Source organism: Hemicordylus capensis, chromosome 5, assembly GCF_027244095.1.
Source record: "Hemicordylus capensis ecotype Gifberg chromosome 5, rHemCap1.1.pri, whole genome shotgun sequence".
Lineage (NCBI taxonomy): Eukaryota > Metazoa > Chordata > Lepidosauria > Squamata > Cordylidae > Hemicordylus > Hemicordylus capensis.
Window position 1 is genome coordinate 123,846,084 of NC_069661.1, and position 17,470 is coordinate 123,863,553.

Genomic DNA, 17,470 nt, shown 5'->3' on the forward strand with positions numbered 1-17,470 from the left:
ATTTTAAAAGGCAGCACCAGCAGGGGAAATGTGGTGGGAGGGGTAGGAGTACCCTCCCCCATCCTTAAAGAGATTGCCCCCACCTTTGAACTGGCAGGCGCTGGTTCCGTGCACACCACTACTCCACACAGGCTATTGGGGAAAGCACCATCACAGCAGGAAACTGCATGGAATGGCAGGCAAGCAGGACCTGCTGTAGTCACTTTTAAAGATCCCACTCACCACCATGCCATACTCGAACCGCCGAACAGGTTCAGGGCAGCATGAACTATTTCGGCTTCGAACAGGGCACGAATCTCGGTTTGCAAAAATCTCTATTAAAGAAAGATTCTCTTCAAATTTAAGAGAAAAGATCATCAGACAGTGAAAACATCCAGAAAAATATCTGTATTTCTGGGGGCGGGGGGACAGGGGAGATAACACACTTTAAAATTTCTCCTGTGCAAGTGATCTAAAAATGTATCAATTTGTCTTTGATTTTCACTTACAGCCAAAAATATAATTGTCTGAATGACTACATGCTTTTCTTAGAACACAACCTTTTTCATTTCCACCCCACTCCCCTTTATTCTCTTTTGAAATTTTCTTTCTAAACATATCCCTATGTAACTACTGGCAAACATTGCAGTGCATGGTTAATTATGGTTGGTGATGTTGCTCATTTAATCCTTCTGCTTACAATAAAAATGTTCTCTGGGTCTCTGCCCATATAAAAAAACCCCATTTCCTTCCTCCATGCCCTATTCCTTGAAATTAAACCTCTATCTCTGCCCCAGCCCCGGCTGGGAAACCTACACAAGACATGCCCCTGCCCAGTCCATGGACTGGATCAAGGCAAATGGGGCTCAGAGGAAGAGGAGGTCTTAGCCTTAAGACACACAACTTCTGTTGCTGTCCTGGCTGACATTAGACATCCACAATGGAAGAAAAACCAAGATTAAAGCCGTACTAGAGACACTGCCACTTTAGTCTTAAAGCAAAGGTGTTTACATTATGTAAACTGTCACTTTGAACATAAGAACAGCCCTGCTGGATCAGACCCAAGGCCTATCCAGTCCAGCATCCTGTTCACAGTGGCTCACCAGATGCCTCTGAGAAGCCCACAGGCAAGAGGTGAGGGCACACCCTCCCTCTCACTGTTGCTCCCCTACAACAGGTATTTAGAGGCATCTTGCCTCTGAGGCTAGAGTCATCGGAGTCTGCAACAGTCCTGGCATGGAATGCTCTGGTGCCGAAACTCTGAGCATCATGTCGGCTAATGAAAATCTATATATATAATTCTCTAAAGCAAAGTTTCTTAACCTTGGGCTCCCAGATGTTGTTGGACTAAAACTCCCATCATCTCCAGACATGGCCTTTGTGGCTGAGGATGATGGGAGTTGTAGTCCAACAACATCTGGTGGCCCGAGGTTAAGAAACCCTGGCGTACCCATGGCTAACCCTGTGCATGGCAGCCCTCACGAGAGTTTGCAAGCAGAAATACCTGAGAGAACGAGAGAAAAAGAATGGAGGAGCAGAGAGAAAGAAGGAAGGGCAAGGGACGGGCCTGAACCTGTCAGTAGTCTGAAGGGAATGAGCAGCGATGGCAGCAGCAAGGAAGGGCCCAGTCAACCACTTCTGTTGTTTGGGACTACGGAGGCCATTGGTGGAGGGAGGCAGGCAGGCACGCAAGAGACGGGCCCAGCCCTGTCAGCGGTGCAGCCATGCTGTGCTGCAGCCATGACGAAGAGGGGGTGAGGGGGATGGAGTAGTGACCAAGAGGGGGTGAGGGGGAAGGAAGCAACGGGATGGAGGAGGAGGAGCAGGAGTGCAGCTTAGGTGAGGGTGGAGAGATCTCTGAAGTGAGGGGGGCTGTGGCAGGGGGTGAGGGGAGCAATCAAGTACTAGTGCACAGATGCTCTGCACAGGTTAAGCTATTTACAATTTAATACACTTATTTTCATTTCCATCCCATATAACTAATATGTTCTATAGAAGTGGTTTCCAATCTGGGAGCCTCCAGATGTTGCTGAACTACAGCTCCCATCAGCCCCAGCTACAATATATTGTGTCTGGGGATGATGGGAGCTGTAGTTCAGCAACATCTGGAGGCTCCCACTTTGGGAACTACTGTTCTTTAGTTTTGTATATTATTCTCCCTTTATAACTTATACTCCATCTACCCACATTTTCCTTTCATCTTTCACTTTCACATTTATCTCAAGACATTATCACCTTTACATAAAAAAAATTCAAAAGATTCTATTTAACCAACCAGTATCTTCACGGGGGTGGTAAAAGTAGGAGTGGACTGACAGTGGGTGTCCATTAAGAAATAAGCCACATAAAAATCATCTGAATGCCCCCCCAAATATTTTTAGATAAGGCTCAATCCAGGTGGAGCGAATAGCTTTATAAAAAAGACAGTAAAGCAAAATATGAGAAATTGTCTCAACCTCACCTGTGCCACATGGACATAAACGATTCCTCAGAGGGACTCTCTTGTATCTTACCTCTAAAACCGCAGAGGGCAAAACACTGAACCGAGCTTGAGAAAAAGCTCTCCTCTGGCCTAGGGCTAGCAAGTGCATAAGATATGCTGCAGGGCAAGGGTAATTTAAGAAGCTACCACAGCAATTTCTGGGGGAGACTAAACTTAGGTCCCTTTGCTTCTCTATATCCAAGACTCTCTGCTTGAGAATCTTTTTGGCTACATAGGATGCCCAATTTACTGATTACCTGGTCTGCCATGATATCATCCTGATACAGGAATCATGGATGGTGGAGGAAATTTTACTTAACTGATTTCTCTCTTTCTCAGTTAGGGCTGAGCTGGGGCTGGATCGTGGAAGATCCAAAGGCGGTTTGGGGGTTCTAATTTCCACTGTGCAAGATCTCTCCCACCAATCAAGATCTCTCCCACCAATCAAGATCTCTCCCAAGACCAATCAAGATCTCTCCCACCAATCAAGCACTATGCTATGGCAGTGTTAATCCAATTCAGTTGCTGCTCCTTGCTGATAATTAATACTTATTTCCCTCCACAACAGTGGAAACCCCAGCTTAGAACCATCTGGGCTGAATTGGAAACCTATGCTGCCAACTTCAGCCTTTCTCACCCCGATGCGCTGATGGTCTTGGTTGGGACTTCAACGCTAGGTTGGGCCCTGATGATCACACCCTGTACACAAAACATCAATGCCTCTCTCCCAACCTTGAGATTGAATTTGATGGACCCCTTCTCAATCGAATTTCAAAGGACTGGAGGTCAAGCTTTGCAGGACTCTGCTTGGCACAAACAGCCACTAAACTCAATGATTTGATCCTAAATGGCACTGTCAATGGTGATCAGCTAGGAGAAGTTACCTATTACTCAGGCTCAAGAATCAGTACTATCTATTACATAATCATCTCCAGGGATCTGCTTCCTTTTGTTGAGAGCCTAGAGGTTGTTCCTAAATTTGACAGCGATCACCTTCCGCTCTTCCTTCAATTTAAACTCTTTCACCCCCTCAACCTTCACTGAGGACTGCTATCAACCCCAGTATCCTCAGCAGGGGGAGCCCTTTGCAGTGCCAAATGGACCCCGTAACTTGATCAAGTGATAACTGGGCTGTTTGCCTTGGGCATTTTCAAGTATTTTACATTAAAACCATGGTGGGCCAACTCAACAACCTAGATTTCCACCCCCCTAAACTTACAGGAGCCTATATTTCCAACCTACTATATGCTGATGATGCAGCAATATTCTCAAGGACTCTCATTGGCCTTAAATCTGCATTGGGGGCCTTAGCCCAGTATTGCAAGGAAGATCTGCTGGAACTTAACTATCATAAAACCAAAATTATGGTCTTTGCTAAAAGGCTCAAGATCTGCACTTGGTCTATAGACGGGCACAAGACTGAACAGATTCCTTGTTTTAAATACCTGGGGATAGTCCTGCACTCGACTGGCACTAGGAAGATACATGGGGACTAGGCAACATTAAATACACAGAGGAGTACCTCTGCTATCATTAAGTTTCCAAGTGGTGGTCATTATATACCTGCAGTGAACATAAGAACAACCCTGCTGGATCAGGCCCAAGGCCCATCTAGTCCAGCATCCTGTTTCGCACAGTGGCCCACCAAATGCCTCTGGAAGCCACAGGCAGGAGTTGAGGGCATGCCCTCTCTCCTGCTGTTACTACCCTGCAACTGGTACTCAGAGGCATCCCGCCTCTGAGGCTGGAGGTGGCCTATAGCCCTCCGACTAGTAGCCGTTGATAGACCTCTCCTCCAAGAAGTTATCCAAACCCTTCTTAGAGTCATCCAGGTTGTTGGCTGTCACCACATCTTGTGGCAGAGAATTCCACAAGTTGATTATGCATTGTGTGAAAAAGTACTTCCGTTTGTTGGTCCTAGATTTCCCGGCAATCAATTTCATGGGATGACCCCTGGTTCTAGTGTTATGTGTGAGGGAGAAGAATTTCTCTCTATCCACTTTCTCCACACCATGTATGATTTTATGGACCTCTATCATGTCTCCTCGCAATCGTCTTTTTTCTAAACTAAAAAGCCCCAGGTGTTGTAGCCTTGCTTCATAAGAAAGGTACTCTAGGCCACTGATCATCTTGGTTGCCCTCTTCTGCACCTTTTCCAGTTCTACAATGTCCTTTTTTAGATGTGGTGACCAGAATTGTATGCAGTACTCCAAGTGTGGTCGCACCATAGTTTTGTATAACTGCATTATTATATTAGCCATTTTATACAGTGCTAAGCATATACAGTGCTTAAACTGTGTGACATCAAGCCTCTAGCACAGCTACTCTATGGTGCCCAGCTGGGCCCCTTCGCCAACTTCACCCCATTGGAACGTGTGCAATCTAAGTTCCTCAAAGCAGCCCTTCAAGTTCCAAGATGCGTCTCTAACTTCACCTTCCAACTGGAGACAGGCTTGATGAAAGTGGAGGCAAGGGTCTGGATGACCATACTTAATTATTGGTTTAGACTTTCTCTCTGCCCCTTAGGTCTCCCCCCCCAAGTTCATTTTTTAATTAATTTTAACAATAGCAATATTGTCCATCATTACAAATACACACATAAAAGATGGACTTCCCGCTCACATTTCTTTGTGAATCATCAACTATAAAATTTACCCTTGCTATAATAATAATTCAAAACATAAGTTCAAGCCCTTACAAACATAATTAAACTAACCAACCTGCGATTTATACTAAATTTCAAACCCTGCTGTCAAGTCCATAGTAGGGAAGTAATTTTTAAAATACAACAAAAATGGTTTCCAATCTTCTTTAAAACATTCCAAGTTTTGATCTCTTAATAGTGCTGTAAGTTTTGCCATCTCTGCATATTCCAAAATTTTTATCAGCCAGTCTTCTTTTGAAGGCAGTTCACTAGACTTCCATTTCTGTGCATATATAATTCTAGCTGCCGTAGAGGCATACATAAAAAATGTTAAATTGATTGTAGAAATAGCTCCTTGTGTTATTCCCAGCAGGAAGGATTCTGGCTTCTTAGGAAATGTCATTTTAAATATTTTCTTTAGTTCATTATATATCATATCCCAATAGGCTTTAGCCTTCCCACAGGTCCACCACATGTGAAAAAATGTGCCTTCAGAATGTCCACACTTCCAACATTTGTTTGAAACATTTTTATACATTAAAGCCAGTTTTTTTGGTGTCAGATACCATCTATACATCATTTTATAATAGTTTTCTTTGATAGCATAACATGCAGTAAATTTTAAATCCTTTTTCCATAACTTTTCCCAGGCTGCCATTTCTATGTTTTTTCTGAAGTTTTTTCTGAGGTGTGAATTCTCATTCTATCATAGCAAATGAGCTATTTTTCAATTAAACAACTCTCATGACCCCACTTTCACTTTTTCACACTTTCCTTTACTATGAATAATATGAGGAAGTAATCAATTTAGCACACTTCACCTTATGAAGACAAACCTCATACAAATAAATTCATCAAAATTCACCCCTCTGCCCAATCACTCTTAAATTGGGGATGGGTGGTAGCCTCCACCCATTAGGCACTATCTACCAGCCCACCCCACTCCTTTGGGGCAGATCCACTTTCTGCCCCCAATCTGCCCCAAAGACACCCAAACTTCAAAAATTCTCAAAAAATCAGCCCTCTGCCCAATCCCCCTGAAATTGGGGTGGTATCCTCCACCCAGTAGGCACTACCACCCCACCCCACTATTTTGGGGCAGATCCACTTTCTGCCCCCAAACTGCCCCAAAGTCACTAAAACTTCAAAAATTCTCAAAAAATCAGCCCTTTGTCCAAACCCCCTGAAATTGGGGTGGTAGCCTCCACCCATTAGGCACTACCACCCCACCCCACTATTCTGCCCCAGGCCCCACTTTCTGCCCCAATATGCCCCAATCTGCCCCAAAGACATGAAATTTTCAGAAATTTACCAAAAACCAGCCCTTTGCCCAATCCCCCTGAAATTGGGGTGGTAGCCTGCACCCATTAGGCACTACCACCCCACCCCACTACTTTTGCCCAGATCCCATGCTATGCCCCCAAACTGCCCCAAAGTCACTAAAACTTTAAAAAATCGCCAAAAATCAACCGTGAACCGAATCACCCGAATTTTTCGTGCCCGGAATTCGGGTGATTCGGCTCGTTCCCGAAAAATATCGGGGGACATCGGGGGTGATTCGGTTCGGCCCCGAATCACCCGAAATTGTTCGTTTCGGGCACAGATCGTTCTGTGCCCGAAATTTTTTGCACATCCCTAGTTTTAACCACTTCTTCTCTTGTCTCCTCCAAAAGCAACAGTTTATACATTTTAGAAACTAATTTTTCATCATTTTGACATAATTCCTTCTCAAAATTTGAAGTCTGGTCCTCAAATCCGACTTTAAGGTCCTTCTTATACATCTCATTTAACTGATGATACTGAAACCAATCTCTAACTATATCTTGTATTTCATTTAAACTTTTTAAATTACAATCCTTTTCGTGAAAATGTATCAAATCCCTATAGGTACCCCAACCTGTTTGCATATTTACTTCTTTATGTGATAAAGCTTCAATCGGAGATACCCATAACGGAGTTTTAGGTTCAAACCAATTTTTATATTTTAACCACACCCTCATTAAACTCCTTCTCACATAATGGTTCAAAAAATCTTTATGTATTTTACTCTTTTCATACCATAAATACGCATGCCAACCAAACCTTCTGTCAAATCCTTCTAAATCAAGAATTCTAGGGTTTCTTAGCGTTATCCATTCTTTTATCCATGTCAAACAAACAGCATCAAAATACAACCTTAAGTCTGGCAAGGTAAGACCGCCCCTTTCCTTTGCATCTGTTAGATTCTTAAAATTAATTCTTGGTCTTTTCCCCTGCCAAACAAACTTAGTTATGTCCTTCTGCCATTGCTTGAAACAAGTTAAAGTGTTAATTATGGGAATAGTCTGAAAGAGAAACAACATTTTAGGCAAGACATCCATTTTCACCACTGAAATTCTTCCCATTAAAGAGAGATTCATTTTGGACCATCTTTCTAGATCAGTTTTCACTGAATTCCATATTTTGACATAGTTATTTATAAACAACAGGGAGTTGTTATTTGATAACCAAACCCCCAGATATTTAACTTTCTTCTCCACTTTCAGCTCACTTATTTGAGAGAATCTGTCTTTAGTTTTCTGGTCCATATTTTTAATTAAAACCTTAGTCTTGGTCTTATTTATATAAAATCCAGCCAGTTGACCAAATTGTTGTATTTTATCCAAGAGTCTTTTGATCTTATCCATTGGATTTTCTAGAAACAGCACAACATCATCTGCAAAAGCTCTCAGCTTATAATCCTGTTTCCCAATTTTGGGACCATGTAATTTGTCATCTTCTCTGGTAGTTCTGCAGAGCACTTATAGAACCAATATAAAAAGCAATGGGGAAAGTGGACATCCTTGTCTTGTCCCTTTTTGTATTACACAATTGTCTGATAATTCCCCATTTACAATAATTTTAGCATATTGCTCCAAATAGATTGTCTTAATTGCCCTAATAAAATTATTGCCAGCAATCATTACCTCTAGTAATCTCCACAAAAATTGCCACGAAATATATCTGTCCCTTAGGTCTTGCCCCCCTAACCCTGAGAGATGACTTTCAATCAAGCTGGAAAAAGTCAATTATGACTAAAATATTGTCCCTGGACCTATCCCCACCTTTCTTAGTTAACATGGGCTATGATCCGGCCAAGACACTTATCAAACAGCGTATTACAGACATAAAGCTACAATATGATGTAGGCAAGGACCCGAACTTCCACATCAGTGAAGGACTCAGGTATACTACCTCTCCTGTGGCATACCTAACACAACTGGAAATCCCAAAGGACAGGAGGGCAGCCTTCATGCTGGTGCAATGCCATGTTCTTCCCTCAGCTGTGCATGAGGGACGATATAGGAAGATTCCACTCTCATTATGTCAATGTCCCTATGACTCAGGACAAGTAAAAACAACAGGGCACGTCCTCCTTCAGTGTTTGTATTACAGGGACATTCATGCCACCTTAATCCTACCATTATTACATAAGTATCCTGATCATACAGACCAATTCTACACCTCTTTACTGCTTTTTGATAGCAACCCCGCCACCACTTACAGTGTTGGCAGGTTCTACGCAGCAGTGATTAAAATCCGACAGATGATGACCTCCTGTTCATGCCCAGCGCCCGACTTTATGGACTAACTAGAGGACACCTCTGCCTGCTGCCTCAGAGCGCTTCATGGCAGTCTAGTGTTTCTACAGTTCTATAGTCCCACAGCTTATTGGTTTTTTCCCTTGCCCTAAATTGATAAAATTCTTACTATATCTATAGTTGCCCTTGTATGATTTCATGTCTCCACATTTTGAATATAGTATAACTTTTTAATGCATTTTTGCTTCTCTCTTTTATGCTTTCTAAAAAATGATGCGTTTATGATGCCTTCACAGATATTTGTATTAACTACCGCTAACTGCAATTCTTAGATCTCGGTAATTAAGGACCATTTAGTTTGCGATCTTGCTCGGTCTTAGCCACAGTTTTATTTTAAATGTTACTTCTACTTCTGATTCTTATATGATTCTTATCATAGTCTTTTATTATATGCTTGTATAGTGCACGCCTAGGATTTTAATATCTATTTTTACTTTTAATATGTAAAATGTAATCACCTCTTATACTTTATGCTTGTCTATGATTGTAATAAAGATTGATTGATTGATTGATTGATTGGACTCAGCCACATTCTGGCGCATCACAACCAATTCCACTGTTAATGTCATGGCCCGGATAGGTGCCCATATCCCACCAGGGATGTGGGAAATGTACTTCCAGAAGCTGTATGAAGACTCCACTACAGAAGATGGCTCCCCCTTATTAGATATAGAGGACCTGCCTATATGGTCACAGGTCTCTATGGCTGAGGCTGAATCTCTTATTTCCCAGTCCAGAGTGGGGAAGACCCCAGGGGAACATCTTATCTCTCCAGAGCTTATAAAAAACAATTTTGAGTGGTAGGTTCCAGTCTTGGCTTTGCTCTTTACTTACAATGACTATTACAGCCTATTCCTAAGGACTGAGGGCTGGTGATCATCATCCCCATATTCAAAAAGGGAAGAAAGGATGGCCCCACCAACTACAGGCCCAGCAGCTAACTCAACACTATCAGCAAGTTCTATGCTAGACATCTGCACAGGGAACTTAGGGACTGGCTAGACCAAGAAAATCTGCTTGCAGAGGAGCACGCCGGTTTTAGGGATGGTCGATCCACAACTGACCAATGCCTGGTGCTCCAAGACCTCATTGGAAAATATTCTTCCAACAACTCAGCCTCCCTTTACGCTGTCTTCATAGATCTTAAGGCCACATTTGATTCCATCTCCTATGGGAGAAGTTGGAATCCTCCTCGATCAACTGACACCTGCTCTATCTGATCCTCAAGATAAGGTGCAACCCACAAGGGCACCTTACGAATCCTGTCCCGAAACAGAAGGGAATCAAACAGGGCTGCATCCTGGGCCTGCTCCTATTCAACTTTTACATCAATGACATGGTGAGCCACCTTAAGAGCCCAGACTTTCATCCTCCCAAGCTGGCGGATAGAAGCATTTCCACCTTGCTCTGCACAGCTGCTGTGGCAGTCCTCTCAAGGACTCATATAGGTCTCAGAAGAGCATTGGCAGCTCTAGCTCCGTACTGCAGGAATGATCAGCTAGAAATCAACTACCAAAAAAATAAAGTTATGGCTTTTGCCAGAAGACCCAAGATCCGCCCATGGGTTATAGACAACCACAAGATCGAACAGGTTGCTTGTTTCAAATATCTGGGAATGGTCCTACATGCCTGGCTCAAGAAAGGCCCACTGAGAATATGTCACCCTCACTGCTCAGAAGAGCTCCACCACCATTCTAAAATTCCTACAGACTAGAGGTGGCCAATATGTTCTCGCAGCGCTCCAATTATTTGAGGCCAAGACATTGGTGCAATTCCTCTACAGTGCCCAATTGCCCCCCCTCCAATTTTGCCCCATTGGAGTGGGTTCATTCTGAATTTCTAAGAGCAGCCCTCCAAGAGCTACACTGTGTCTCAAATGCCACCCTACGTTTGGAAACAGGCATGAAAAAGGCCAGAGTGTGGATGACCATTCTTAACCTCTGGCTCAAATTATTCCTCAACCCTCGGGGCCTGGCCCCTTTGACCCTGCAGGACAATCTTCAATCTTCCTGGAAATGGGCTGTTTGGACTAAACTGTAGTTCCTGGGCTTCCCCCCAACCCCACTCTCCTACTTGCTATGGGCTGTGGCAATAACAGTAATCAAGTAGAGGATAATGGGGACTAAGCGCCAGGCTGACCTAGGCAGGGCTCTCCAACCTTCCTGTCCTCGGAAAGACACAGATACTCTTCCTCCCCCGCTACGTACCTGTCACAGTTGGAAACCCCAAACCACAGAAGGGCCTTCAGCCTCGCCCGTTGTCATGCCCTCCAAGCTTATATTTCTGTTACTTCTCAAGTATCTGGGACGCCCAAGCCATGCCTATACCCGGATACTGCTCTTGGATGAATACCCAGCCTTCACATAAAACACTGCCAAGTTCTGCATGGCAGTGTGTAGGATCCGCCGGGCCTATATTTTCCTCCTAGTGTCCCCATTTAGTTAATTTATTTTACATACTCCATTTGAGCTACTGCTTTTTGCATTTTATATATTTTAACATTTTATGCCTATAAATTTTTAAATATAGTTGTTTATAAAAGGTTTTAATGATTCCACAGCTGCCCTCTTTTCTAAGGCGTAGCAGTTTTATAGACATTATAATATAGTCTTATAGTATTAGAGTGGCAATTTTAAAGTAATATAGTTTCATTGTTCCATAATTTGTTTTCATTGTTATGAATCATGCCTTACTGTTCTGTCTTATGCTGGTCTTGGACCTCAGTAAAGATGATTGATTGATTAATTGATTGATTGTTAGATATGTTTCAGCCTTCTTTAAGTTGGTACGATCTGAACTACAACTTTTAAAACACTTCTTTGATTATACTTGCATTTGTAATGTTATTCCATAGTCAGTCCTACTCCTCTTCGCTTATTTCTTCTCCCAGATTACTACTCCATTTTTGTCTTGCATTACGAATTTAACACATATTGGTGGGCACAATACTGCAAATTACAACACCAGCAAACAGAGTAAGTAAGACTGAAGAAATTCATCCCCTAGTTTAGAGGGGATTGAAGCTGTATGGTGTCCTTTTCCCTTTCTTTAAGCAGGTAGAGCATTTTCCTTATTTTTCATTTCAATCAGAATAGCATCTAGGGATTCTCTAAAAAGCCTGGTTCTAGTAAAGGAAGCCCTTTAAATAAAAGGTCTGTTTCGAGCTGGGAACAAAACAACCCTGTTTCAATTTGAAATATTTTGAAGTTTCAAGCGCCACTTTGGAGGCCCATTGTTCCTTTGCTGATGGGTTTTCTGGCACTTGCTTGCTATCTCCTTGTTTCTTGGTTGGCTTATCATACAATTCAAGCATTGTCATGAGAAACTGTGCCCCCATTGGCTGGGGGGGACGACAGGGGGAGCACAAAAGGAGGGAGTTTCAAAATATATTCAAAAGAACTGAGAGGCAGAGAGAGCCCTTATAGTGTGCCTCTCTTGAAGAGTATACATTCAGGAGAGGAGGAAGGAATCAAGGAAGGTTTGATTTTGGGGTTTTCTCAGCTATTATATGCTGTGCTATTGCTGCTATAACTATCTGGTTTTGCTGGATCTCAGACTGACAAAGACAGAACTTGGTTGCCTGATTTCCTTGATTTGTGGTTTGTTTTGTTTGTGAGAGTGTTGGGTCAAGAAATGGAAAGTCACAGCTCTACGTGTAATATCTCTTTGTGACTGCTGTAATGAGCTACATGTCTGGCCTTGAGACTAACTTGTAATTCACTCACAGCTCTGCAATCTGCATTGCAAAGTGTAAAGGTAAATTCCTGGCAACCACAGAGCCCTGTGGTTGTCTTTGGCAGAATACAGGAGGGATTTACCATTGCCTCCTCCCGCACAGTATGAAATGATGCCTTTCAGCATCTTCCTATATCGCTGCTGCCAGATATAGGTGTTTCCCATAGTATGGAAACATACCAGCGGGTATTCAAACTGGCAACCTCTGGCTTACTAGTCAAGTCATTTCCTGCTGCGCCATTAGGTTTCAAGGTCAAAATATGAAGTTGCTCTAGTTGGCTATGCTTGCTGCTAAGGGTGCTGCTGTGGCAGCTGTTGCAATGATAGGAAATAAGGAGTCATAGTTGTGTGTGAGAGAGCAACTTGTGCCAATGATGTTACTGCAATGCAGGCACTGTGGCTGACAGAGGATACTGGGTCAGCTATTTTCTGGCCATTTTTTTACTGTGTTTGAAAGTGTGTACTGTGTTGGGAGTGACAGATTCCCCTTTTCTGTGTGATTCTGCAGTGTTTTTCAAGGCATGGTTGCAAAATGCATTGCAAATCACAATGCAAAACCTGTGTGTACTCTGTGAATGCAGCTTGTTCTAGTCATAGGGAACAATGGGGAACTCAAAACACTCAATTGTTCCTCAGCTATAAAGGCTGTGGCTTTTCCCTCCTTTCACTCTTATGGAGTTTGCTGTATGCTTTCAAGGTTAACAAGGCAGGGAAAGAGGTAAGGCAAGGTGTAAGCCTGTAGGCCAGCTTCTCCAGCCTACCTTCCCGGCGAGTGTATGGAGTGGGCAGGGGGTAGGAGGCAGGACTGTAACCTAATGGCTGCTGAAGAGTTACCCTTTCCTTTTCACCACTCCCAAGATGGACTGCTGCTGTGAGTAGGGCGGAGAGGCAACAAAGAGCAAGGATGAAAAGCCAAGTGAAAATTCACCAAGACCAGGACATCTCCTTGAGGCTTCCTTATTACCAGCAAACACTGGAAGTGGCGGGGGGGGGGGGGGGGGGAAGGACTTTTAAAGCAGGTTTCACTGGAGCCGAGGCATCACGCTGCTGACTGCTAACCAGGCAGGGCTGTCTGGAAGCTGAAGGGAAGCCCTGCCCTTGGTGAATTTCTGCAGTGTGGCCTTGACTATAGACCAAGATGAGATCATCCCATTGAGATGCAGCCATCCTATCAGTCAAGACTGCCCCACCGTGGTTAAGCAACTGACTGCTACAAAATGAACTGAAATTGATCTCTGATTGCCTTTGATTTTCTGGAATCAAACATAGCTACAACTGGAAACCAAGTACAACAATGAAGACAATGCACATAAATAATTTTGGTCTAATTTCAACAAATTCACCATAAGTGATGTGATCCAGAAGAAATGATGAGATACACAAAATCTTTATTGAAATAAATTTGATAGTCTTTAAGCTGCTATAAGACTCTTCAATATTATCCAAAGTACAGATAATAGAAAGCTGGTGTAGTCAACCTATTCTGTTGCTGGGATCCAAAGTGTTACAAGCAGGATTGCAAGTGTACACAGGATCTTTTCAGATCCAGCAGTAGCTCTCACACACCTCAAAACAACCCCTTGCAGGTCAGGGCCCTCTTGATCATCACAACATGAGGTGTGAGAGGCTGTCACCAAAAGGAAGAAATCAGTCACTCTCCCATGTACATCTCTGGATCTTGATTTCCAATTTTGCAAGTTATGAACAGAGACTATGATACAAATGCAATACTTTCATTTATTAAATTTAAATATAAAGATTCATATGGCACATTTTTGAGCTAATTATTCATAATTGGAAAACTTTAAGAACACATCTAACAAACATCCATAAATATCACTATTATGAAAGTAGTGCTTTTAAATAGATGTATTTTGCTTTCCATATAATACTTTTGCTTTCTGCCCCAGTTATTATTAAACTGGTTTTATTTAAGTTTTAACAAGTGTAAGATACATCTTACATGAGGAATCATATATTCTTTATTTAAGAGCTCAAAAGAAGTTCATTTTTAAACTAAACACAGCAAAATAATTGTAATAATTTCTGGGGGAAAGATAAAATTACATTGGTGCACTTTAAGTTGGTTAATTATGATTTTGTTATATTCCTTTACTTCAGGATATTTAAAATCCGCCTCACCCCCCGCTGCTATACATTTATCTATCTGCATTAAAAACCACAAAGTAAAGAAGGAAAAAGCTAGTGTGTGAGTTATTTTATTGCTAAGCTGAATAAATTGCTGCAAAACACTGATGTGAAAAGGAACCACGTGAAAAAATGTTAAGTGTTTTTCAGCAAAATGTAAAAGCTGTTGTGTGGCTCACTGCAAACAGTTTGAAATATATAAGCAATCTGCACTTCAGGGAGATAGCTGGCAGACTCAATTTTCATTTTGAAAAATGTCTGGTAAAGTTAAAATTTACACAACCCTTTGATGAGCAAAACTGAGACATTGTAATAAAATTGTTGCCTTATAGTTTCTTTCACTTAAATGTAACATAACCTCCCAAAATCTGCATTTATATATACTCTTTAAAAAATACAATTTCAACAAAAAGTTTCTCAACTAATTTTAAATATGCAAGAATTTAATCTGCAAATTTATAACCTTGGTTTCCAACATCTAATATAAACAAGTGTTCTTAAAATAAAATTCCAAGGCTTACCTGTTCGTCATAAGAAAAAGCAGTTATTTTTGCCAGCAGTACCCTTCCTAAATTCATCTTTACTTTAGATGGAGGAGCACTTCCTTAACACAATAGCTTCTCAAGAGCTAATATGCACCATCCAATACTATGCACTGTCTGTACAAAATGCCTGTAAAGTTTAAAGGCATTTCACATGTTCTATTTTACTCCCTTTATGTTACCCATAGCAACCAGCCACTGCAGAAAGCTACAGTTCATCATGGATTCAGATTGAATCTCAGTTATCTCACACAAAAGGACCCATTTAGGTAAACAGAGCTCCAGTACTTTTCTGTAACAAGTCCATAACATACTATATTTTATTTGGAATGGTGCATTTGCTGAAATATTATGATTAGGTCTGTATCTGTTATGATTCTGCAGGAGTGAAGAAAAGGCACAGAATGCAACAGTGGGTACAGAATTCAGCTTCTTGAGCATCTTATCTTTCATTTCTTAAAAGAGTAAGTTTCTAGCCCTCACAGCTGCAAAGAGATAATTGAGAGTATGTGGGCAATGCCTGCTGAAATATCAGAACTCTGAAGGATGGTTGAATACGATTTTCAGTGACTGAGGGATTAAGTTCAAGCCCTATTCACATGTTACATACAAAGCCCATACAATCTGTGTATACACAATTGTGGATCTCTACACAAAGTTATTAACATGTTATATTCATCATGTGTGCAGCAGTACAAGAGATCTATATTCTACATTTTTTAGGTGTCTGCTTGCTGACTTGACTTTTAAAATGAATCCATGCATAGTCACCCTTATGAAAATGTGTGCATACACACGTGTGTACAGTGTAATGTATGAAGCCCTTCACTGTCTTTGCTCCTTCCATGTTTTGCAAAATCAAAACAAAGAATCCCTTTAAAACAGGCCTCAACAAGTTTTCTTGGCTCTAGAAGCTAGCCCCCAAATTTAGGAGCTAGACTACCCTTCGCTCCACGTGGCGGGGGACTTCCTGCCTGGTTTGTCATTTTGCCCCAGTCACATCCATCAGTCTCAGGTGACCAGGCAAAGCTGGCTGGGGCAGGTTGCTCCCTCCTCCTTTTTGTCACAGTGGTCCATCACCTGCCTGAGCCAGACAGATGTAACCAGGGGAGGAAACAAGGTGGGGGTAGACTGATCTCTCTTCTTCCTGGGAATGTCCATGGGGCTCAGGTGAGCTGATACAGCCAGAAAGAGGAGGAAGAAAGCAAGGTGGGGACAGGTTGTTCCCTCCCTTTTCTGGTTATGTCCATCCATCACCTGACTCACATGCCACACTTAAAATTTCTAGGTGCTACAGTGAGTTGGCGTCTGGGAATTGTCAAGCTCTGCTTTAAAATAACCAGGTTTAAAATTATATTTGAATGCAATACAAATGTAGTAAAGGGTACATTCATAATTTCTTAAAAATAAACCCATAAACCTTTACAAGAACAGAGTTTGGAGTAAAAGCCTGTTGTTCTATGTAAACAAACAAACAAGGGGTTAAAACAAGTGACCTTTGAGACTAAGCATGATAAAATGTGATATAGCAAATTATGTAGGGGTGTGCGGGGACTGGGGTCTGGCAAACCAGGTGAGTGTCAGAACCATGCTGCCGTCACATGTGGGCTGCTGGGGGGAGCACCACTGCAGAAGGAGGTTGCCTGGAGCGGCGGTCACACAGGTAAGGACCTGCGGCTTTACCTGCTGCTCACCCCAGCGCCACCTTAAACTGCCAGACTGGTCCGCTGTTTGGCAGATCTGGACTGAATTGATTCACTGTACCACAGAACAGACAGAATTCTGACCGTGGCCTGAACCACGGTCCATGCACACCCCTGAAGTTATGTATTGAATACCATGGAGAAATTTTCAGCCCTTGCTTCTGGCAAGTTTAGGGCACTTAGTCCTCAAATATATGATCATGGTTAGTCCTTAGACATGTACAGGGAGAGCCAAAGAGAAATTTAGAATGGCAAAATTCAAGCAGGTTGCATGACCAGAGGTTTGGGATTATGCTCTGGGTACTATATGGGCTCTGTAAAAAACTAATTTTTAACGCATGACTGCATTTTGTTTTATTGTGTTTTAGTATTGTTGTATTGGATATGTTTGTTATTTCTATTTCTGCTGGCCAATGGCTGTAATAAAATTGATGATGATGATGATAGTTATAGATATGTTTTAATTGTTCTAACAACCAAGTAGTATGCATGCTTATTCACAAGATATTTAAATCAGGAAGTTAGAAACTTGATTTAAATCAGCTCCATTTTTGGTGATAAAAATAATAATTAAATCCATTATTTAAATTACCTTGATTTAATTATATTAATCATTG

At 42.0% G+C, this 17,470-nt stretch overlaps 1 protein-coding gene across 7 annotated transcripts in view; it reads right to left on the minus strand.

The window, feature by feature from the left end:
- RGS12 (regulator of G protein signaling 12) overlaps positions 1-17,470 on the minus strand; it is a 142,922-nt gene that overhangs the window by 70,990 nt on the left and 54,462 nt on the right. Inside the window, exon 1 of one of the 7 annotated variants that reach the window (XM_053256886.1) lies at positions 15,130-15,326. The exons of 5 other annotated variants lie outside the window; for them this stretch is intronic. In XM_053256886.1, coding sequence (XP_053112861.1) covers positions 15,130-15,186 — 57 coding nt within the window. In that variant the 5' untranslated portion in view covers positions 15,187-15,326. Of the gene's footprint in view, positions 1-15,129; positions 15,327-17,470 lie in introns of those variants that run through there. One more of the 7 variants, XM_053256887.1, reaches the window with a different exon arrangement.